Source organism: Elgaria multicarinata, chromosome 1, assembly GCF_023053635.1.
Source record: "Elgaria multicarinata webbii isolate HBS135686 ecotype San Diego chromosome 1, rElgMul1.1.pri, whole genome shotgun sequence".
In the NCBI taxonomy this organism is placed as follows: Eukaryota; Metazoa; Chordata; class Lepidosauria; order Squamata; family Anguidae; genus Elgaria; species Elgaria multicarinata.
Window position 1 is genome coordinate 194,645,899 of NC_086171.1, and position 25,405 is coordinate 194,671,303.

A 25,405-nucleotide genomic window follows, 5' to 3' on the forward strand; every position below is an offset into this window, starting at 1 on the left:
CCTACATCTTCCTGGTAATTTCTACAATGCCTCTTTAAAATAAGCTGAATCAACGGGTGAGGGGTGGTGGTGAAGCTGAAGAATCAGCATGAAATGTATAGAAATATAAATGTTGTAGTGTATCTCAACCATGCAAGGCCTGGCATTTTCTTTGTTCAAAGATCTCCCACCACCAGCCCAGCTAAAATCAGTGGCAGGGCTGGGGGAGGTTACAGTCTTCAAATGTGCTTTAGCCCATGTTTGGTTGGACTTGTTCTGAGTTTTCTGCCAACGTAGTTCTAGCCATCTTTCCACTCCTTTCATTGTATTATTATTATTATTTATTTGTATCCTGCCTTTTGCCCAATACTGGGCCTCAAGGCGGCCTTACAAAGTTTAAAATATACATTAAAAAAAACCCACAACAAAATTATAAGTCATTAACATAGATGGTGGGGGGGGGGGCAGATTATTCCCCAAAGGCCTGATGGAACAAACAAGTTTTAGCCTGCTTCCGAAAGCCCATCAAGGAGGGAGCCAGTCTAGCTTCCCTGGGAAGAGAGTTCCAAAGCACTGGAGCAGCCACCGAGAAGGCCCTCTCGTAAATTACCGCCAAGCACGCCTGTGAAGATGGTGGGACTGAAAGAAGGGCTTCTCCAGAAGATCTTAAAGCACGGGCAGGCTCATAAAGGAGAATATGGTCTTTCATTTCCCCCCAGCTCCCTTACAAACCAGGGACCTCATTTGGCTCTACTCTTTCAACCGCCCTGACCAATGGTTAACCAATTCGACATAATTGCCCAATGAGATTACCAGAAAATTCCCCAAGAGCTGACAGGAGACCAATTGGGCCTGACCATCTTAACTGGCGCCCCACCTCTGCAGAAGCTCTGAGTTCCAGTAAGTCTAAACCCCACCAGGGTATCAAGACACCTCAATTGCTAAAGTCTATGTAACCTTGTTGATGTTTAGCTGCTTTCCATCTTTAAAGCTATATGATTAATTGCATTGTGCTCTTTTTGGCATCAGGTGAAGACCTTTTTATTCTCCCAGACATTTCAGGTTTTCAGTTTGTTTTATCTGGTATTGGATTTTAATTTTTTGCCCTGCTGCTAGCTTCTGTTTGATTATTTTTATTTTTATGTTGTAGTTGTAAGCATTTATATAGTATTTTATTGTCTGTATTTTATGGTTTTAATTGTTGTGAGCCACCTAGAGGGCTTCAGCTATTGGGCATTATAAAATATGATAAATAAGTAAGGTCTATAAATGTAGACTTACAACATTACACATTTTTTTCAGAGCTAGACTTAAGCTGTTCATTCACAACTACCATCTGTCAGGGATGCTTTAAGGTGGATTCCTGTATTGAGCAGGGGGTTGGACTCAATGGCCTTATAGGTGCATTCCAACTCTACTATTCTATGATTCTACTGTGGCAGATAAAGCTTTTTGACTACTCCGTAATATCTAGTAATTAAGACTAAACACAGAGGAACTTACTGCCACATCATGCAGGGTGGTGGTGGTAGTAGTGCTGGAGTCTTAAACAATAGTAAAACATTCATGAATGTATTCAAGGAAAGAGTCAAGCAAACATTTACTAACAGATGCTTATTAGCCATGCAGCAGACGACCACAAATGAAAGCTTTGTAGATAAATCCTTCTGCAAAAATGACCACTTTTATAGCACTCGAGTGTGTTTGACCTGGAAAGTGTCTGGCTGAACTGATATATCTTACCATGTTGGCTTTCTCTCTATTCACTTTCTATTCTTGGGCAAGTAAAAGTAAATTTTAGTTCACTTCTTTGTATGACTTACAAAGAGGTGGGCTAACTTCAGGTTTGTGGGATCTAGTTTGTTGGGGTTTTTTTTTACTAGAAGCTAAGATCCACCAAAGAAAAAGTAAAAATGTGTCAGGTGTTCTATGTATTGTCTTCTTTTGTTACTCTCTTTCTGATGACAGAATCCCACACTTACTATTGTGTGGTGTGCTAGAATATTATTGTGTATTTAGTTAGTTTAACCCCCCCATCTTTTATCAATGATTTTAATGCTTGTGATTAAATTCGGAATAGTGATGATACTCCACGGTAGGGAAGGAAAGCAGAAGATGAGAGAAAAGAGAAAGATATATGTAGGTTAGCTAGATCATATTACTAGGGATCATCCCATAAAGCTGATTGGTGAGAGATTCAGAACAGATAAAAGGAAGGACTTCACACAGCACATAGTTAAAATATGGAATTCACTACCACAAGATCCAGTGATGGCCATTAATTTGGATGGCTTTAAAAGGGGGTTGGATACATTCCCAGAGGAGAAGGCTATCAATGGCTACTAGTCATGATAGTTATGTGTTACCTTCAGTATCTGTGGCAGTAAGCCTATATATACCAGTTGCTGAGGAATATGGGTGGTAGGGTACTGTTGCACCTGTTTCCTGCTTGGGGGTTCCTGGTGGAAAGCTGTTTGACCACTGTGTGAACAGAGTGCTGGATTAGATGGACCCTTGGTCTGATCCAGCATCGATCTTTTTTATGTTTGTATCACCAACACCACGTTTTAAGCTTGTAACAAAAATGACTCTATTAATTTCAAGCAAGCCCTAGAACCTAGCGCTGGGGTGGGCTAACTTCAGGTTTGTGGGATCTGCTTTGGTTTTTTTTACTAGAAGCGAAGTTCCACCAACCAGAGCCAGGTACAAAGATATACACTTAGGATTAAAGAATCCTAAGTCCAGGAATTTGTTTGAGTACCACAACCAGAACTGAATTTGTTTTGAGTACGAGAATTGAATGGAGCTCACAATCCTTCTGCTACAAAAATCCACTTTTCTAAATATCTTTATGAAGGAGAAATTCGGGTAACAAAGATGTTGAAAAGAGAAATCCTGAACTTAGGAATCTGATGCGGTCAAGAGAAATGATAACTTAACATTTGCTAGATTTGATGTTAAGACAAAAAATTGTCAAAATCTTCAATTTTCTGCTTTTCATGCAGGACGTTGTTTCCTACTTTCTTTTCTGTCCTTTGTACATTACAATTTTTAAAAAGCAAGTAAATTTAAAAAATCAGTGCCAGTTATTTGGAGATGTTCTAGAGAACCTTGAACAAATGCCATCTATCTGGTGGGAATCTACACTGGTGTTATTCTAACATTTTGAATGGGTTACTGTGACACATAGCGTCACATGACCCTGGGTCTCCAATATTGCAAATGAGTTGTACTTACAGGTTCTATTTCTTAGTTCCAGCGTGGCTACAGATTCATGTGCCTCATCCTACCGGTAATTCTCCTCTCCCTTTCTCAGAGCTGCTGGGTTTGCTCCGCCCACTTCCTGTTCTCCTTCCTTTGCCCCGTTTGCTATCTTATCTGCTACAGTAGATAAATCACACCAGCGTTATATTGTGCAATCATTGACAATTGCATGCAAAAGACTCAGAAGTTTTCCACCTTAGAATCTGCTTTTATTGTGAAGTACTCCCATGCATCCTGCCTTAAAATTTGAATCAAATTGGGTCATCGGTTGATTTTTTATGATTTTTTTTTAACTTTTCCCCCCTCTTTGCAAAGGAGCTGAGGATCGCTCAAAGGATTGCTGCAGCTCCGTGCAAGAAAATTAACAAGGGTCCAAAGTCCAAAACTCATGACCAGCAGGCTGTTGCTAAGACTTTTCAATTTGGTCTCCCATCCTAACCCTGAACAGACCCAACCCTGCTTAGTTTCAGCAAAGTGGTTGGCTCCTATGCACTCAGGCTATTCCCCAGCACCTGCATTAAGATGTATTGGGAGGAGGGTTGTGTGTGTACTTATGACTATTGCCCTGCACTGCTGGCTAGGAATGAGGCAGGCAGTGGGCGGAGCAAACCCAGCAGCTCTGCTGCGCTCAGAGGGAGGGAGAACAACGAAACGATTTAACAATGTGCCCTGCAGTAACGTTACAGCTACAGAGAGCCACGTTAGAAAGAGACACTAGCAACGTTATAAGATTAGTGTAGTTCCAACATGATCTTTAATCCTTTTCACGTAATCTCTCAGAAACCTCCTTCAGGAGCTAACTAAAGGTTTCAGGCAGACACATCTCACTGTGGCCCAGAGGCTGTCTACGTGTGGGAAAGCCCCGTGATGACTGTAGATCTGCGCCCCATCAGTTAGGGAGCAACATCAACACAGCACTTCCGTTATGTAACGTTGCTCCGCGGCCAACCCAGGGCCAACCCAGGATCAGAGCCTGATGGAAGGCGACCAGCGATTGGTCACCTTCCATTGGTTTGTCCAGAACCCCCCCCCGCTCCCTCCTCAGCATTGGGATTACCTGACGCCATCCCAAGAGAGGGAAAGCGCGGGGTTGCAGGGGGAGGCAGTGCCAACCCAGCAGAGTGAAAGTGTCATTTTGTACAAATTGAACAGTTGCTTCAGGAGGGGACAATTTAAAAGGGAGAAGTGGCAAGGGAGGAGATTGCATAACACTTTCCCCATCCAGGGCTTCCCTGCTCTAAATTCCTCTCCTAAAATAGCCTTTCATTTTTACCAGATGCTTTGCACATAACATTTGTTAGCTCCATAGTGCAACTTAGGTAGCAGTGGAACATGTGGCTACTCATGGTTTGTCACAAGTTTCCTGTGTCATTCTAGAAAGGTGTTTCTTCACTCCTTGTGGTTTCTTATTGGCATACTTGAGACTTGACCTACTCAAGGATTTGGCACACAAATTATATTTGCATACAAAGGAAACAGTGCTGCTTCTTCCTGCATCTAATTTATTTATTTATTGCATTTTTATACCGCCCAATAGCTGAAGCTCTCTGGGTGGTTCACAGCTCTCTGGACAGTTCACTTGGGGGGATTCCACACGTCGTACTCAGGGCTCTTCCATCCGCCCCCAGTGCACCCCGAAAACGATCGTGTAGCTTGCCTGTAAAAGAGATGAGGAAGAGGCGTCCTTGCCGCCGCTACCCACCTACCTTTTACACCGGCCCTATTTTTGAAAACATGGGCATTTAGGATTGCAGCCTAAGGCTAGAAAATCGTGATCCTTCTTTAGGGCAACAGCAGTTGTGAAAAATCAGACCACTTCGTTCTGCGTTTCCACGTGGTGCCACTTCCAGTGGAGGGTGGTGGCTCGGATTTCAGTGGGGCTTTGAATCCGATCTGGGTTTCAGTCAGAAACAGCCAGAACTCTAAAGGAACTATTCATGGCGCTGAACTCTAACAGGTTCAGCAACTTGGATAGCTTTTTTTTTTTTTAGAGTTCGGGCTGGTTCTGATTGAAACCCAGATTGGATTCAAAGCCCCACCGAAATCGGAGCCACCAGCCTCCACTGCCCCGTTCCGCAAGGGCAGTCGCTCATTGCTCGGAAATTCTCTGGAAACGCTCCATTGACCTGACCCTCCCCCGCCCTTCCAGTCGAAACAGAAGGACAAGGCGTAGCCGGGGAAACGGTTTCGAAAACGTTCGATTCTCGGCCATGACGTCACGCTCCAAGCACGCCGTTGCCAGGAGAGAGCACGCGCCGGCACATTCGAACTCCCTCCCCGCTTTCGCTAGGCTGCGCTTCGCCCATCGAGACGCGTCACGCAGAGGCCGGAGCGTCGCAAGTGAGAACCCGGAAGTGTGTTGCGTGGACGGTTTGAGCTCTGTGTCGCTCTATGGTTTCGGGGAAGGGTGGTGGTGGGGGGGAGGGGAAAAGAAATCTTTCTTTTTTTCGGTTAAGATCCGGAGGGAGAGGAAGGAGAGAAAATGGCGCAAACAGAGTGAGTGGCTTCCGTGTTGGAGGATGGGAGACATAGGGGCGGGGGGATCTCTGGCGGGGTCTGAGGGAGCGGCGGAGCAGGTATGCCGGGGAGTGATGGTCGTTCCCTCGTCGGTAGGTCGAGCTAGGCCAGCCTTCCCCAGCGTGGCTTGGCTGGGGATGATGGGAGTTGCAGTCCCTACAGATCTGGACGGCCCCAGGTTGGGGAAGGCTGATCGAGGCACAAGGAAGAGGCAGGGCTCTCCGGGCACCTTGCCCGAGATCTCTGACGTGGAATGGGGGGAAAGAGGAGATGGCAAAAGGATTGCACAGGTGCGCAAGGAAGAGGTTCAAAGGTGCGTTTAGTGTCGCAGGTAAACGCACACACCGAAGTCACCATGGCCAGCCCGCAGGCATTCAGGTCAAGTTGCAGGTATGACAAGGGCCTTCCCTGGTCTGCTGCTCTCCAAAACTAACCATTGAACTCGCTGGTTGAGGCTGATGGGAGTTGAAATCTCCCATCAGCCTTAAGCCCTCCCTTACACCTGGAGGGCATAAGGTCAAGGAAGGCTGCTGTTCTAGAAATTAAACCATTTGTGCCAGTGCTACATAATTTCTGCCCCACGATCAAGGCCTGGTTTCCCCCTCAGCTGCTTTTCCTGTGCATGAGTATTATCTAGGCTTCTTTTCTAGCATATCTTCAGAACTTGGGGTGAATACAAATCATAAGAATATACGAAGAGCCATGCTGGTTCAGGCCACTCAGCTGTCAATGGGAAATGCACAACAGGTCATGAGTGCAACAGCACCCTCCCACCCACGTTCTCCAGCAATTGGTGCTCATGTGTATACTGCCTCTGATACCGAAAGTAGCATATAGCATCAGGACTAATAGCCATTGATAGCCTTCTCCTCCAGGAATCTCGATAATAATGATCTGTGCTGTTTGTGCAACTGAGGAGACTATCTGAAGAGTGAGACAGGTTAGTCCAGGGTAAGAGGACCTCCATTCATTTCCTTCAACCATCTCATTAGCCATAGCTGTTGGTGGTTTCCTTTCAGCTCAGGCTACCACACATGTGAGAACTGGAATGACTAGGTGAGGGAAGTAGGTTTGGGCGAATGCTTGTCATCTTCTTCAGCTAATGGGTAGTATAGAAATGAAATAAATAAATAAATTCCACCAAACCACCTGGAATTCTGAGTGCAGTCAGCCAAAGTTGATCAGCACATAGCATGTGTGTTTGTAGGCAGTACTTGTCAACTGGCTGGAAGGGTAGTAACTCTCTGCATACTCCTTTTCAGCCTCAGTGAAGGCCTCTAAGGCCTAATCTACACCAAGCAGGATATTGCACTATGAAAGCAGCATGAAAGCAGGATATAAATGGCAAGAGCCACACTACTGCTTTACAGTGGTATGGGCCCATTGACACATACCATATACCACTTTCATACCACTATATCCTGCTTGATGTGGCTACTGCCTTTATAAACCGCTTTCATACTGCTTTCATAGTGCAATGACCTGCTTGGTGTAGATTAGGCCTAAATGGTTTGGGGACTGGAAAGGAGATGACCTGTATGTTTTCTCCCCATCTAAGCAAAGCATCTCAAAAGAATTGGGATGTTAGGCACATAGGTGGATGGCCCACCACGTCTTTAGCAAGAATTGGTTATTGGCTTAAAGAAAGCAAAACCATGGAACATAACCATGTAGGAGTAAGTAAAGGGGGATAATGAGTTGTCTTGCTTTTCTTTTGCTTCTACATATATATCCTAGTGTTGAGATATTCTGTTTAACTTAGCTGGAACATCTTGAGATTAATTAGGTTGATAGAGTCCCTTTGGCATTGAGCACCACTATTCTGTTCCTCCTTATGTTTCAATTTGTTTTTGCTGTGTATGACTATATACCAAATTTTCCTGCTTTACTGCATGACTTGAATATGTAACTGGAACATGTGTCCATACAAGTATAGTTGATGTCTCTTGTGTCTCTAATGCCTGTTCTTTCCATCTTCCTCATACGTGGGAAGAACTCAGATATATCTCCCCATCTCTACTGTCTTTTGCATCTTTGAAACCACCTCAAATTTCCATGTGGACTTTCTGTGTTGTTCAGATGTGACAAATCCCCCCTTCTTCTTTGGTAATAAAGCAGAATGCCAAATGCCTCAATCGAGATAGCAGCATTCTCACCAACTTGGCCAAAGTGATTTACTGACATGTGACAAGGACTCAGATGTTCTAACTAGGTTGATATTTAGGTTGTGTGAAGGAACCTGAAGGCATCTACATTCTTCTAAATACCTTGGGGAGGCTTGAACCAAGAGTCAACAATGTTGCCCTTTTCCCACCACTGAAGTAGAACAAGTGTATCATTTATTTTATTTTATTATTGCATTTATATCCTGCCTTTTTTCCTCCAAGGAATCCAAGGCGGTGAGTCTGTGACTGGCCCAAAGTCACTCAGTGGGTTTCCATGGCTGAGTAGAGACTAGAATCCGGATCTCCTGACTCCCAGTCCAACACTCTAGCAACTACACTGCACTGGCTCTATCATAAGGCCAATTAACTTCCTGCCAAGCCTTTGTCATACAGCCTCAGCTCTGTAGCTCTACCCCATATCATCATCATCATGCAATTGGAGTAGACAGGGGCACACCTACCACCATTATCCCTGCCTGCTTTCTGCTACAAATTGCCCTGCATGTCAGTTTGGGTGGATTATCTGCATTACATAGGGAAGTCTTACATCCAAAGTTTATATGAAGTAACTCAAGCAATCAGGGTTCTTTTTTGAAAAGTGCTCTTCCTGCTTCTTCTCCAAATGCTGTCAGGGTCCTCAGACGCAGACTCCACTTAAGTACTGAAACTCTGTGGAAAATTATAGGCTTCCTGGAGTCCAAGCAGCGCTACTGGTTCTTTGTGTTGCCCTATTACTCTTCACTCTGATTTGTGAATGACCTTTTCTATCTATAAAGCTTCTTTTCCCTTTGATAGGCTTTGTTCAGCAGAGTAATTACTATCACCTCTCTTCTTGCTTTCACCTCTTGTTTTGTTTTGCTTTGCATCCTGCCCCAGTAAGTCCTTTCTTGATTCCACATCACCAACAGCTTTGGCCAGATCATTCCCCTGGAAAAGGTCCACTCCTGTGAAGATCATGTCCTCCTTCCTCCCCACCTCCTCACACACAGAGAGGACCTGATCCAATGGGGGACAATGATACAAAACTTTCCACTAAGCAATCATGAAATGAGAGAGTCTCTTATGCACCAGTTAAAGAACATAAAGCAGAGAGTAGGAATAAATGGTCAATTTTCTCAATGAAGGGATGTAAACAGTTCATAAGGACTTGCCCCTAAGGCTGCCTAAAGAGAGTTGTTATGTTAAGAGACACTGAGAGATTTATTCTCCTATTGCTAGCTCCTCCCCTTCCTGATTAACTGCTGGGTTGCAAGGTCTACTTGGTCACTCTCTGGCATTTGACCCCTGATGGAGAAGCTGCCTGACTCCTCAGTTGTCCCTGGATTTCCCTCTAGCCTGGGGTATGAAGGGGGAAGTCAGGGTCGAGGCTGTATGTGTGCATGTTTTTGAGGGACTCCAGCAAGAAGCCCTTGGGTCTGGGTAACTCAGTGGACTCTTCAGAATTCAGCTTTGCTTGGGGTTTCCACGGAGTCCCAAGCCTTCTCCTCCTCAGATGAGGTCTCTCCAGGGCCCTATTCGAGGTGAATCCCAATGCTTACCAAGGGCGGCATAACTTAAAAAAAGGAAAAGGAAAAGGGGGAAAGAGCATAACTAAAAACAAACAGTGTCAGCAAACTGACTTCCAGTGAGTGATTCAGCAAAGGTGGTTATCAGAGGAAAAACAACAAAGTGTTTTTCAGAGATGAAATGTTCGGTGAATGTTCTGTGATGACAAACATGCAAGCACTTCAGTTAATGATAAACGACACACAGAAGGTTCCCTGTGACATGTAGTCTCCTCCTAGGGAGGGGTAGCTCTAATCTGTTTAAGCAGAAAGAGCCACACATAAGACACATACCTTTGAAAGACACGTGATTCTCTGCCGGGGTATAAAATGAAACCTGGAATTGTAACATTACATCGCAATTCACTGAAAATGTTAATACATAAGAAGAGCCCTGCTGGATCAGACCAAGGGTCCATCTAGTCCAGCACTCTGTTCACACAGTGGCCAACCAGATGTCAATCAGGGAACCCCGAGCAGGACACAGGTGCAATAGCACCCTACTGCCCATGTTCCCCAGCAGGTGGTGTATGTAGGCTTATGGCCTAGGATACTGGAGGTAGCACATAGCCATCAGGGCTAGTAGCCATTGATAACCCTCTCCTCCAGGAATTTATCCACCCCGTTTTTAAAACCATCCAAAGTGGTGGCCATCACTACATCTTGTGGTAGTGAATTCCATAGTTTAACCATGCGCTGTATGAAGATGTTATTCCTTTATTTGTCCTGAGTCTCCCACCCATCAGCTTCATGGGATGGCTCCAGGTTCTAGTATTATAAGAGAGAGAAATGTCTCCCTATGCATGATTTTGTACATCTCTATCATGTCTGTGATAGAGTATAACACGTATGCCTCAATTCCTCTTGAAGGACTCAGTTCTCTAATGAAGTCCCAGGTTGTTCTGGACTGTGTACTTGTAGGTCTCTTGTGCTTTTCCCTGCATTTTTGAGGGGGTCTTTTCCAATAGTGCTTGAACCCTGGGAGGCTTTGGTTTGGCGCCATCATGTTGCACTTGTTCATGTATTCCCCTCCTATATTCTTGCCAACAGTGGACTGCCAGCTGGGATATTTTTTCTGAGAGGCTTTGGAATCAAAATATTTACATGTGAGCCTATAATTATTTTATTTATTTATTTATTTATTACATTTTTATACCGCCCAATAGCCGAAGCTCTCTGGGTGGTTCACAAAAATTAAAACCACAATAAAACAACCAACAGGTTAAAAGCACAATTACAAAATACAGTATAAAAGCACAACCAGGATAAAACCACACAGCAAAATTGATATAAGATTAAAATACAGAGTTAAAACAGCAAGATTTAAATTTAAGTTAAAATTAAGTGTTAAAAAATTGAGAGAATAAAAAGGTCTTCATCTGGCGACGAAAACAGCACAGTGTAGGCGCCAGGCAGACCTCTCTGCCTTTTCTTAAATAATAGTTTTTCCTTTCATCTTCTCTCAAAGTTCTGCGGTTTTGAATGTGCTTTTATTTTTCGTCCAGTTTTTACTTTGTCTGATCCAAGTTTGTATTCTCTTACAGGTTCCCAAATGCTACCCATGATGTGTTCAACGCCACCCTTCACACCACACTGGCCCTCATCACAAAACTGGTGCTTCCTACACCTGCCAAACCCATCCTTCCAGTGCAAACTGGGGTGCAAGCTCAACAAGAGGAGCAGTCAAGCGGCATGACTATATTCTTTAGTCTTCTTGTGTTAGGTGAATGTGCATTGAAACATCTCTTATCAGTTACTTTGGATTGTATTTTGGAATTAATACATGTAGTAGAGCAATGGAAAGCTGAAAGCTGTGAAGCATAGTTTCAGTTATGGCAGTGTTTTCCATTCACAGGGCAGCGTTTAGTTTTAAGAAGTATTTAATATCACGAGAGAATGAGATTTCTGGGAAGTTTCAAAAAGAGGCTCTGGAGATCATTCAAACAATGATAGGAGAGAGCTGCTTTCAAAACTAAACTCTTTATTTCTAGACTGATATGTGCACTGTGTGTTTCAGGGGCATTGAATTCAATGGTTAGAGGGTCAAATCCCCACCCAGCAGATGTCCAGGAGAAATACCCATTTTACCCCCGCCCCCCAAAATACCTGTTTTGATTGGAAGTTGCCTTGTTACCATGGATTCTTATTCACACATGCAAATGTGCATCTGCACATGTATACTCGAAAGACACAGACATATTGGCCCTGTTCAGACAACACGCTAAACCATGCTGCTTAACTTAATGCATTCCGTTAACCATTTTGTGGTTAAGCAGCATGGTTTAGCATGTTGTCTGAACGGGGCCACGGGAGCTTTTGCAGAGGTGTGGTGTGGACACTGCACTGTACTTTGACAAAGTGGGGAAATTAGCTTGCCATCAAAGATGCAGATTAAAGTACATTCATTTTATTGTACCATGAATGTTTACTCTGCTGCAAGTAGCCAGATGTATTTTCCTTTGGGACACCCCTATGCTTACTGGGGGGAAATTAATTGAACCTATGCTAATTTCCTGCTAAAACATTGCTTTAATAAGAGCCTAGTAAAATATGCCCTCAGGTTGTTCTTGATTCATAGTGTATGTTTATTTTATTTATTTATTTATTTGTTTATTACATTTTTATACCGCCCAATAGCCGAAGCTCTCTGGGCGGTTCACAAAAATTAAAACCACAATAAAACACCCAACAGGTTAAAAACACAATTACGAAATACAGTATAAAAAGCGCAACCCGGATAAAACCACGCAGCAAAATTGATATAAGATTAAAATACAGAGTTAACACAGTAAAATTTAAATTTAAGTTAAAATTAAGTGTTAAAATACTGAGTGAATAAAAAGGTCTTCAGCTGGCGACGAAAGCAGTACAGTGTAGGCGCCAGGCGGACCTTTCTGGGGAGCTCGTTCCACAACCGAGGTGCCACAGCGGAGAAAGTTTATCCTCCTCCTCCCAAAAGAACAAATCAAATAGCTGTGGAACTTTTCTGTGATCTTTTGGACTATGTTGCCATTCCGTATGCACTTTGTGTTAGAACGCCCTGGCTTGTTTGCAATAGCACTGAACTTTTATAAGCATATTACAAAGGTAAATGCGATGATAAAGTCCCATGAGACTTTATTAAGCATAACAAGAGAAGAAAATTAAAATGCGGATTAAAAAATGGCAATAAAACGATTTTTCCTGTCTATTTCAAACAACCCTTTGTCTTTAGAGAAAATGGATGGCTGTCTTGTGCCAACTTGATATTTGAATAGGCCTAAAAAGGAAAGTTCAAAGCCAAAGAAAATGGCAAAAGACAACAAGAAAGAAAGTTGCAAATATTGATGTTTGTTTGTATCACAATGGAATTTTAAAGGTTTCTTTGGGAGGATGGAAGCTTCTTCCCCTTTCTGTTCTGGCAGAATATATTAAAATCTTGACTGCAGGAAAATGTATCTTGAAAGCAGCCAGTGCTGAGTCTCACCTTTCCCAAACCATGGTTTTGTGCAACTGTACAGCTGCAATAATTGTAATAACAGGACCATGATAGGCTGGCACAAAATAAACATGTGGGCCAGATTTGTGCAAGTGCTGGCTTGTCTGACCAGCCAGCTATTATCTCTTGAGCTCTCTCCTTCTTGGAACTCTCAGATATGCACAGTGGTGGAAAGGCAGAGTCTGGCATTGAGGTATGGAGAAAGGAAGAAACTGCAAGAGCTCATCTTGCTACTTGGAAGAGTCTGTTGCTGTAATTACCTTCCCCAAACGACAACACCAAGGAAAGGTTTGGGAGAGGGATCTATGCACGGCCATGCATCCCGCTCACTAGAGGCCCAAGGCCTTTGTCCTTGACCAGCTGGGCAAATGTATTGGTGGACGCCTGATTTGGACAGTGTTATCACGGCCGACAGAAAGCTCTGGCATGGGCTGGTCCATGAAGTCACGAAGAGTAGGAAGCGACTGAACGAATAAACAACAACAATCACAGCAATAGCACTTCTTTTGCAGTGCTCACCCTGCTTGGCAGCGAGTAGGGACAGAGCTCCAGGGAATTAGGGAGGGCCCATATCAAATGCAAGCTCAGTAGGCATGCCAACAGAGGTAGTTCCAGAGAAGAGTTAGGTTATCAGGGAAATACAAGGCAAGGAATCAGAGCTGGTACACAGAACTGAATGCTTTTAAGCCTGAGCCTCTAGAGCCCCACGCAGAGCACAGCTGCAGAACATGAGTGCCATCTGAAGAGTGGTTTAGTCCTGAGTTGAGCCTTGCTCACGAGTATACCTTTACTCATGAGGCGTCCTTGTTCTTCAGTTAGCCACTTTTACATCTAGCAGCTGACCAAGCTTTGACCACTAGATTCCTGCACTGCCTGGGGCTAGGTGGCCCCCTGGCATCTCCCTCTGAGCCTGGGAGGGGGCTATGTCCTTTAGGAGGTTGATGGCGGTCTCTCCTGAGGGCCCAGAAACCCCAATCTGCTTCAGGGTCCCTTGACATAGGCAGCTCCTTCACAATCTTTGACTCTCAGAGCTCTATGTAATTTTCTAAAGAGGAGTTTTACAGAATTTTACAATAGTGATGGGGGAGAGTAGTAAGTGGATCTTTTACCTAATCATGCCAACATGCCCAGCACAGTACACTTCTGCACACCCAGTACTCTGGAAACAAAACTAGCTGACTCCAAATCTTTTTCTCTTTGTCCTGTCCCAGTTTAAATTCAGGAGCTTGTTTTGCTTTCCAGAGGGTAGGGGAAAACTAGTTGATGTTATTCTCTACAGCAGTATAGTAGCCAAGATCCAGTGTTCATGGCACAACGGTAGGGTGACCATATGAAAAGGAGGACAGAAATTCTTAACAGTTGTATAAAAAAGGAAATTTCAGCAAGTGTCATTTTTATGCATGCAGCACCTGGTGAAATTCCCTCTTCATCACAACAGGTAAAGCTGCAGGAGCTATACTAGAGTGACCAGATACAAAAGAGAGAAGGGCTCCTGCAGCTTTAACTGTTGTGATGAAGAGGGAATTTCACCAGGTACTGCATGCACACAAATGACACCTGCTGAAATTCCCTTTTCCTTGCAACTGTTAACGATACAGGAACCCTGTCCTCCTTTTCATACTGTCACCCTACACAACAGCCCCTCTGCACCCAATGCTTGGGAAGCAGAAGTAGCCCTGCTGAGAGTTAAAGCCAGTTTATCCCTTGAAAAATAAAATTTGACAAGATTTTTTTAACATTGGAGTGGGGATAATTTTTTTTATAAATGATGAGGAAAAGGTGGTGGAAGATTACTTCCTGAGAAGGATTTCCTCTTGCTCACCTTTGCCACTTTTTGTTCTGCCTTTGCTGCTCGAGAGCTCAACACTTGGCCATTGTTTTCATTTCTCACAGTGATGTCACTTGCACTGTTCAATAAGGTCCTTTTCACACGATCAAACAAGCCATGGTGGCTTGTTTTAATCGCTGGTGCATGTAGGCCACCATTAGCCAAATAGCCCACCCATGGGTTATTTGAGGGCTGTTTCCCCCTCAAAAAACTCATGCCATCTGGGCTCAGACGACACAACAAGCCACTCCCAGGCCGGTAATTAGGCTGTGTGCTATTAAAACATACTTATTTGACTTTGCTAAGTTTAATCACTGGAGTGCACCCTGTTTTCCTATCTTCTGGAACGCTTAAGGACTTTTGCAAACATTCTTGGATCCTCCCCCCCCCCCCCCAAGTTGTTTTTCTTTTGCTAGCCTTTGGACTGCTTTGCTTCAAGCCTGTTATACGTATGAGAAATTGGGATTACTGATCGCTGTTTGCTAGGCTGCTCTATGTTTGTTAAGTGCTTTATTATTTATTTATTTATTTATTTATTTATTTATTTATTTATATAGCACCATCAATGTACATGGTGCTGTACAGATTACGCAGTAAATAGCAAGACCCTGCCGCATAGGCTTACAATCTAATAAAGTTGTAGTAAACAATAAGGAGGGAAAGAGAATGCAACAGACACAGGGAAGTGAAAACAGGCACTGGGTAGGGTGAAGCTAAACAGTATAGAGTCAGAACAAACTCAATATTTAAAAGCTATAGGGAACAGAAAGGTTTTTAGCTGAGTTTTGAAAGCTGTGATTGGGTTTGTAGTTCTCAAGTGTTCTGGAAGAGCGTTCCAGGCGTAAGGGGCAGCAGAAGAAAAAGGACGAAGCCGAGTAAGGGAAGTAGAGGTCCTTGGGCAGGCGAGAAGCATGGCATCAGAGGAGCGGAGAGCACGAGCGGGGCAATAGTGTGAGATGAGAGAGGAGAGATAGGCAGGAGCTAGACCGTGAAAAGCTTTGAAGGTCAACAGGAGAAGTTTGTATTGGATTCTGGAGTGAATTGGAAGCCAATGAAGAGATTTCAAAAGTGGAGTGACATGGTCAGAGCGGCAGGCCAAGAAGATGATCTTAGCGGCAGAGTGGTGGACAGAGACCAGCGGACTGATGTGAGACGAAGGAAGGCCAGAGAGAAGAAGGTTGCAGTAGTCCAACCGAGAGATAACCAGTGCGTGAACGAGAGTCTTGGCAGAAGAGACAGACAAAAATGGTCGGATCCTGGCAATATTATACAGGAAGAAACGACAGGATTTAGCTACTGCCTCGATATGAGGAATAAAGGAGAGTGAGGAATCAAATATAAAGCCAAGACTACGAGCTTCCTTGACTGGAGTAAGCGTGACATTGTTGACAGTAAGAGAGAATGAGAGGAGAGGGGAAGGTTTAGGAGGAAAAACAAGCAGTTCGGTTTTTGCCATATTAAGTTTCAAACGACGATGAAGCAGCCAGGCTGAGATATCAGAAAGGCGTGCCGAGATACGATCGTGAACATCAGGAGAGAGTTCCGGAGATGAGAGATATAATTGTGTATCATCGGCATACAGGTGATATTGGAGGCCATGAGATTGAATAAGCTTACCCAAGGGCAGCATGTATAAAGAAAACAACAACGGGCCAAGCACCGAGCCTTGCGGAACCCCTACTGAAAGAGGAAAAGAGGAGGACGAGGAGCCGTTAGCCGACACGCTGAAAGAGCGACCCTCTAGATAGGAGGCGAACCAGTTATAGACAGAGCCACAGAGTCCAAGGTCATGGAGGGAATCTAAGAGAAGATCGTGATCAACCGTGTCAAAGGCTGCAGTTAGATCAAGGAGAATAAGAACGGAATAATGGCCTTAATTTAGCAAATGCCTTTATGGGATGTTTATTGATCTTCTTTACTAATACCAAATAAGGTTGTCACACAGAGGAGGGCCAGGATCTCTTCTTGATCCTCCCAGAGTTCAGGACACGGAATAACGGGCTCAAGTTAAAGGAAACCAGATTCCAGCTGGACATCAGGAAAAACTTCCTGACTGTTAGAGCAGTACGACAATGGAATCAGTTACTTAGGGAGGTTGTGGCCTCTCCCACACTAGAGGCCTTCAAGAGGCAGCTGGACAACCATCTGTCAGGGATGCTTTAGAGTGGATTCTTGCATTGAGCAGGGGGTTGGACTTGATGGCCTTGTAGGCCCCTTCCAACTCTGCTATTCTATGATTCTATGATGTTGGGGTCCGGTTGAAACTTGGTGGTTAGAACTTAAATCTTGAGTATGTTTTACTTGGAAGTTGTTCCTCTGAAATCAGTTGGGCTTAACTTTCATGTACACGTCCTTAGGATAAGTGCAACTGATTTAAATCTGATTCAGGTTGAAGACCTTTAAAATTGTTTAACAGTGGTGGAGGACAGTTGATACTGCCTTTGCTGTACTCAGAATGAAAGTATGCTTTTCCATCCTAGGACCCACAGGAAGAAAGAGTTTAACAGGAGTTCCAGTTTAACAGGAGTAAAGTTGACTCTTACTCTGATGCTGATTTTGTTATGACCTATTGGCTAGTGTTCATGACGTCAGCATAACTCACAGTAACAGATAATTCTTTCAATGTTTCTTTTATGAATAAATATGATAAAAACAAAAAGTGTTATAACAACGATTCCCCTCAAAAGGAAATAGTAAAGGCATGTTATAATCTTACATTCCATCCTTCACTATTTAAGATGCAAATCCTTTTCTTTCCATTACGTAACAATTATCACGATATCAGAATTCATGCATAAAAACAATCCAGCTTTAATTCATTAGTTGACCTCAAATTCTGAGGAAAAAAAACACCCCACTATCAATCACTACCAGAGTTTCAATAGAAGCTTTCCCTGATGTAAAACAGATATGTACGCTTTAAACATTTGATTAATGACCAACAATTTAAGTCCCACTGTTGAATTAATGGAGCTTTATCTTTCTTGCAGCACTGCATGATTAGAGTTCTCACAGGGATAAACCTATAACTAATCTCTATTTCTGGTTTAACCCCAAGCCCCTTAAGATGTCCTAAAATAATAAGTCTAAGGTCTAAAGGAATTGTTAAATTTACCTATGATCAGGGTCCAAAAGTTGGACACAACTTCAGATTGTTTTTTTTAAAAAATCAGATTACTTTCTTTGGTAAGATGAAAAATGAGCACATATGTATAACTGCACATAAGTCTCTTTTAAAAGTATAAAACCCAGACAATCCTTCTGACACTCAAGGGAGGGCTGACTGCAACATGGTTTCTACTTGCATTTACATTTGTACACCATTTTAAATCTGGGTTCACACTGGAAGTGAATACACTGTGACCACTCCAGAAATGCTACTTGTATCTACACTGTCACATTTGTGTGTGTGTGTGTGGGGGGGGGGCTGTTCAGAAGATACCTTAAATCACTAAGGCTTATTCACCGTGGTTAAAGCCATGGTTTAAGGTGGCTTCTGAACACGGCCTGGCTTTCTGGCTTAAGCACTGTGGTTAAAGCCATGGTTTAAAGTGGCTTCTCAATGGGGCCTATGTGTGTTAAGGGGAGATGTATTTCAGTCATGGTTGAGTGTTTGGGGGCTAGTTTCAAACCCAGTCCGTGAGTTTTCTTTTGTTCTGTTGACTGGTTTAAGTTAGCATGGGGTGACTGGTTGTATGAATAATCTGGTGATACATCCAGTTAGCATACTCATTAGCAGCTATGTAGGTATAAAGTTACATAGCTTACTGACCGTCAAAATGAACGGTGAATCTTTTTTCTTCATCTTCTCAGTCATTCATGCTAATGCTAATTTAAATCAAGATACCCTTTGTTGATAGAAAAACCTACTGCATCAATCCAGGTTTGCAGTCAGATATATCCCAAGGAAGCCAAAGAAATGAAACACCTAGGGTGGTGGGTTAAGAAGTAATTGTGATCCCTAATGCCCCACATTGTAAAGTGCATACTCCTGCAAGAACAGTGTGTGACATATAATTGACCCCACTATTTTTAAAACCTGAAACAACAGATTGTGCCAATTACACACAGACACACACACACGAGAGAGAGAGAGAGAGAGAGAGAGAGAGAGAGAGAGAGAGAGAGAACGATAACAGTGCACTAATCATCAGTTGTGAAATACCTGTAATAATAAGAACAAATTTTATTTATTTATTACATTTTTATACCGCCCAATAGCCGAAGCTCTCTGGGCGGTTCACAAAAATTAAAACCATCATAAAACAACCAACAAGTTAAAAACACAAATACAAAATACAATATAAAAAGCACAACCAGGATAAAATCACGCAGCAAAATTGATATAAGGTTAAAATACAGAGTTAAAACAGTATAATTTAAATTTAAGTTAAAATTAAGTGTTAAAATACTGAGTGAATAAAAAGGTCTTTAGCTGGCGACGAAAGGAGTACACTGTAGGCGCCAGGCGGACCTCTCTGGGGAGCTCATTCCACAACCGGGGTGCCACAATGGAGAAAGCCCTCCTCCTAGTAGCCACCTGCCTCACTTCCTTTGGCAGGGGCTCACGGAGAAGGGCTCCTGTAGATGATCTTAAGGTCCAGGCAGGTACATATGGGAGGAGGCGTTCCTTCAAATAACCTGGCCCCAAACCATTTAGGGCTTTAAATGTCAATACCAGCACTTTGAATCGGGCCCGGACCTGGACTGGCAGCCAATGAAGTTGTAAAAGGACTGGCGTAATGTGATCTCGCCAGCCAGTCCCTGTTAGTAAACAGGCTGCCCTGTTTTGTACCAGCTGAAGCTTCCGGACTGTTTTCAAAGGCAGCCCCACGTATAATGCATTGCAGTAATCCAAACGAGAGGTTATCAGAGCATGGATAACTGTAGCTAGGCTATCACTGTCCAGATAAGGGCGCAGTTGGTATATCAACCTAAGGTGATAAAAGGCGCTCTTTGCCACTGAGTTCACCTGTGCCTCAAGTGACAGTTCTGGATCGAAGAGCATCCCCAAACTACGGACCCGATCCTTTAGGGAGAGTGCAACCCCGTCCAGGACTGGGCAAACATCACCTCGCCGGACAAATGAACCACCCGCTAACAGTACCTCCGTCTTGTCTGGATTGAGTCTCAGTTTGTTAGCCCTCATCCAGTCCATTACCGTGCCCAGGCACTGGTTCAGAACAGTCACTGCCTCACCTGGATTTGATGAAAAGGAAAGGTAGAGCTGGGTATCATCCGCATATTGATGACACCTTAGTCCACATCTCCGGATAAGTTCCCCCAGCGGCTTCATGTATATGTTAAACAGCATAGGGGATGAAACAGATAGGATAACCTCCCTTGTGGACTGTGGGAATGCTGTGGATGTCATATATCTTGACTTCAGCAAAGCTTTTGACAAAGTACCACATGACATTCTGATTAACAAACTACCTAAAAGTGGGCTAGATGGAACAACTATTAGGTGGATTCACAGTTGGCTACAGAATCGGACTCAAAGAGTACTTCTCAATGGAACCTTCTCAAACTGGGGAGAGGCAACGAGTGGGGTGCCGCAGGGCTCAGTCCTGGGCCCAGTGCTCTTCAACATTTTTATTAATAATTTGGACGAGGAGGTGCAGGGAACGCTGATCAGATTTGCAGATGACACAAAATTGGGTGGGATAGCTAATACCCTGGAAGACAGAAACAAACTTCAAAGTGATCTTGATAGGCTGGAGTGCTGGGCTGAAAACAACAGAATGAAATTTAATAGGGATAAATGCCAAGTTCTACATTTAGGGAATACAAACCAAATACACAGTTACAAGATGGGGGACACTTGGCTCAGCAATACTACAAACGAGAAAGATCTTGGAATTGTTGTAGATCACAAGCTGAATATGAGCCAACAGTGCGATATGGCTGCAAGAAAGGCAAATGCTATTTTGGGCTGCATTAATAGAAGTATAGCTTCCAAATCACGTGAGGTACTGGTTCCTCTATTCGGCCCTGGTTAGGCCTCATCTAGAGTATTGCGTCCAGTTCTGGGCTCCACAATTCAAGAAGGACGCAGAAAAGCTGGAGCGTGTTCAGAAGAGGGCAACCAGGATGATCAGGTCTAGAAACAAAGCCCTATGAAGAGAGACTGAAAGAACTGGGCATGTTTAGCCTGGAGAAGAGAAGATTGAGGGGAGACATGATAGCACTCTTCAAATACTTAAAAGGTTGTCACACAGAGGAGGGCCAGGATCTCTTCTCGATCCTCCCAGAGTGCAGGACACGGAATAATGGACTCAAGTTAAAGGAAGCCAGATTCCGGCTGGACATCAGGAAAAACTTCCTGACTGTTAGAGCAGTGCGACGGTGGAATCAGCTACCTAGGGAGGTTGTGGGCTCTCCCACACTAGAGGCATTCAAGAGGCAGCTGGACAACCATCTGTCAGGGATGCTTTAGGGTGGATTCCTGCATTGAGCAGGGGGTTGGACTCGATGGCCTTGTAGGCCCCTTCCAACTCTGCTATTCTATGATTCTATGATTCTAGAGCCCTGCGGAACCCCATGGCTTAGGAGCCACGGCACAGAGCAATAATCCCCCAGCACCACCTTCTGGAATCGGCCATCCAAGTAGGAGTGGAACCACTGCAACGCAGTACCTCCAACTCCCAGCTCAGACAACCTATCCAGAAGGATACCATGGTCGATGGTATCGAAGGCCGCTGAGAGGTCTTGGTGAACCAACAGGGTCGCACTCCCCCTGTCTCTCTCCCGACAGAAGTCATCCCACAGGGCGACCAAGGCAGTTTCCGTTCCAAAACCAGGCCTGAAACCCGATTGAAATGGATCTAGATAATCCGTTTCATTCAAGAGTGCCTGGAGTTGTCCTGCAACCACCCGCTCAAGCACCTTGCCCAGGAAAGGGATATTAGCTAGGGATGTGCTCCACTTCTAATCGGACCGGAGAAGCAGGAGCGGAGTGGGGGGCTTCGCCTGCCCTTAAGGCGGAGGCGAAGAGGATTGGGGGGCCAGCGGAGCGTGGCGAAGAGGATCGAGGTGAAGGCGGATCCTTCACCTCGATCCGGAGCTCTGCCGGAAAGGTAAGTGGGGTTTACCGGGTCCTGCCGCTGTCGCCCATGCGGCGACGGCGGCAGGGCCCGGTAACCCCCTCCCCGCCCTCCTCTCCCTTACCTGCCTCCGTCTGTGGTCCGTCTGCGTCTTCAATTGAGCCCGCGGTTCCACCAGGAAGCCTGGGCCGCTTGCGGCCCAGACTTCCTGGTGGAACCGCAGGCTCAATTGAAGACGGCGACGGACCACGGACGGAGGCAGGTAAGGCCCCCCTCTCCCTTGGTCCCTTACCGGGCTCCGCCGCCGTCGGCGCATGGGCGGCGACGGCGGCAGGGCCCGGTAAACCGCCCCCGCCCTCCTCTCCTTACCTGCCTCCGTCCGCAGTCCATCAGCGTCTTCAATTGAGCCCGCGGTTCCACCAGGAAGCCTGGGCCACTTGCGGCCCAGACTTCCTGGTGAAACCGCGAGCTCAATTGAAGATGGCGACGGACCATGGACGGAGGCAAGTAAGGTCCCCCTCTCCCTTGGTCCTTTACCGGGCTCTGCCACTGGGACTGCCTTGAGTCTTGGCGTGTGTATGTATCCCTGGACAAGCTATCATGGTGGCGAGTTTGAGGTTTCTAAAGTGCAAATTGACGGAGCTATGGAAAGGGGTGTGAATGGGGTGCCCGGTTTTCATGAATTCCCCAAAAATCAGGGGATGATGGGACTGCCTTGAGTCTCAGCGTGCGTGTGCACCCCTGGATAAGCTTTCATGGTGGCGAGTTTGAGATTTTTAATGTGCAAATTGACGGAGCTATGGAAAGGGGTGTGAATGGGGTGCCCGGTTTTCATAAATTCCCCAAAAATCAGGGGATGATGGGACTGCCTTGAGTCTCGGCGTGCGTATGTATCCCTGGACAAGCTATCATGGTGGCAAGTTTGAGATTTTTAACGTGCAAATTGACGGAGCTATGGAAAGGGGTGTGAATGGGGTGCCCGATTTTCATAAATTCCCCAAAAATCAGGGGATGATGGGACTGCCTTGAGTCTTGGCGTGCATGTGCACCCCTGGATAAGCTTTTATGGTGGCGAGTTTGAGATTTTTAACATGCAAATTGACGGAGCTATGGAAAGGGGTGTGAATGGGGTGCCCGGTTTTCATAAATTCCCCAAAAATCAGGGGATGATGGGACTGCCTTGATTCTCGGCGTGTGTATGTATCCCTGGACAAGCTATCATGGTGGCGAGTTTGAGATTTCTAAAGTGCAAATTGACGGAGCTATGGAAAGGGGTGTGAATGGGGTGCCTGATTTTCATAAATTCCCCAAAAATCAGGGGATAATGGGACTGCCTTGAGTCTCGGCGTGCGTGTGCACCCCTGGATAAGCTTTCATGGTGGCGAGTTTGAGATTTTTAACGTGCAAATTGACGGAGCTATGGAAAGGTGTGAATGGGGTGCCCGGTTTTCATAAATTCCCCAAAAATCAGGGGATGATGGGATTGCCTTGAGTCTTGGCGTGCGTGTGTATACCTCCATGAGGTGTCATGGTGCCAAACTTGAGGTTTCTAACTTTCACAGAAAAAAAGTTGTATACTTTTTTAGCTTAATGCAAGCCTATGGGGGGGGGGGGAACGGAGCTCCGATCCGGATCCGGAGCTCCGAGCGGAGCGGAGTGGACATAGGCGGAGCGGGTGCGGGGCGGAGTGGCCCGATCCGCAAATCGCGCATCTGGAAGTGAAGCGGAGCGGGGGGTCCGTGCACACCCCTAATATTAGCCACCGGCCTGTAGTTGTTAACATCCTCCAGGTCCAGATTAGGCTTCTTCAGGAGTGGTCTAATTACCGCCTCTTTTAAAGAGGCCAGCACCACTCCCTCTCTCAAGGAGGCATTTACAACCTCCTGGACCCAGCCGGCGATCGCCTCCTTATTTGATGTAATGAGCCACGAGGGGCAAGGGTCAAGCACACAGGTGGTCGACCGGACTTGGCCAAGCACCTTGTCCACATCCTCGGGCCTCAATAACTGAAACTCATCCAATAAAACTGAGCCGGACGGCGCTCTGAACGCCTCTACTAGTGGTGCTGCATTAAGTGTGGTGTCCAATTCATGACGAATCTGAGCGACTTTATCTTCAAAGTGCCGTGCAAACTCGTCACAGCGTGCTACCGAGGGTTCAACTATCTCACGCCCTGGCCCAGAGTGTAACAGGCCACGAACCACTTGGAAAAGCTCCGCTGGATGACACTGAGAAGACTCAATGCTGGTGGAAAAGAACTGTCTCTTTGCCACCCTCACCGCCACAGAGTAGGCTTGATAGTGAGCTCTAACCCGTGTTCGATCAGACCCAGCACGTGTTTTCCTCCACCTGCGTTCTAGCCGTCTCCCCTCTTGCTTCATCGCCCCCAGCTCAGGTGTATACCAAGGAGCTGACCGGGCTCTGCTCAGAGGGAGAAGACGCTTGGGCGCGATCGTGTCAACCGCACGGGTCATTTCTGCATTCCACAGAGCGACCTGGGCTTTGACAGGAGCACCGGCCATATCAGCAGGAAAATCCCCCAGAGCCCTCTGGAATCCATCGGAGTCCATTAGCCTCCGGGGGCGGACCATTTTAATAGGCCCAAATAAGTTTTAGAAAACTTGTAGCCGTAGTACATGCTGCAAGAGTTGGACAGACAAAACAGTTACATGAATCACATCATTGCAGTGATTTTTCTGTTGTTGTTTCAACCACAGAGATGTCTTACCAAGTGTCCCCAGTCACAAGCGCATGTACGTAAATGCACAACTCTACACATGTATTTGACAGACCCAGGACTACCAGGATCTTGGGCGGAGGTGTGGTGCATGTGCTCACATGTTTGATTGTATGCTGTGCTTGATATAGTGGGGAACTTAGCTCGAGAACACCGACAAAACTTATGCTTAAAGCATGCAAGTTTGTATTTTACCACAAATATTTACCGAAAAGAGTGAGGATAGGTTAGCGCTCTACCCCTAGCACTGGTTTGGCAGACTATTACCTTATGATTCCTAATAGCAGTGTCAGAACAAGAAAAAATGGAGGAGTTGAGTTAATGGTTTGCCAAATAAGGAGTTGTGAGGGTGCTAGGGAAATGGTGAAGTCATCTTTGGAGGCCTAACAAGGAAACCTTGAGCTTCAATGACACACGGTTGGGCACGTGAAGTGTGGAAGGGACAGAGTTTTAGGGGTAGGAAAGAGAAATAAAGTCAGATTGGGTATATTTGTCTATTTCAGGGGAGGGGAAGAACAAAGGGCTTTGGTTCCTGGTTATTGTTGAATGTTGGATGTGCTCAAGACCCCATGAAATGTCAGCAAAATGCGCTTGGCTCTTAGCTTGGGAACAGGAAGTTTGAACTACTGAGTTTAAAGCCAACAGTCCTTAACAGTCATGCCCAATATGGGGCATGGGCCTTCCTGGATCTTTGAACAATGCAAAGGTCCATAGTTCTCATATTGCGGCTACACACCCGGTGTGGAGGTCCCTTGAATATCTCAGACAGGTCAAGAACTCTCTGTTGATGGGCAGCACCAGTGAAATGGATGTTGCCTAATGCCCCACCCCAGCTCTAATTGGGACA

At 45.2% G+C, this 25,405-nt stretch overlaps 1 protein-coding gene across 2 annotated transcripts in view; it reads left to right on the plus strand.

Moving 5' to 3' along the window:
• The first annotated feature begins 5,665 nt into the window (after window positions 1-5,665).
• SLC9A8 (solute carrier family 9 member A8) overlaps window positions 5,666-25,405 on the plus strand; it is a 148,429-nt gene continuing 128,689 nt past the window's right edge. The window contains exons 1-2 of one of the 2 annotated variants that reach the window (XM_063146099.1): window positions 5,666-5,739; window positions 11,014-11,192. In XM_063146099.1, the coding sequence (XP_063002169.1) occupies window positions 5,726-5,739; window positions 11,014-11,192 (193 nt within the window). In that variant the 5' untranslated portion in view covers window positions 5,666-5,725. Of the gene's footprint in view, window positions 5,740-6,089; window positions 6,151-11,013; window positions 11,193-25,405 lie in introns of those variants that run through there. The other variant, XM_063146090.1, reaches the window with a different exon arrangement.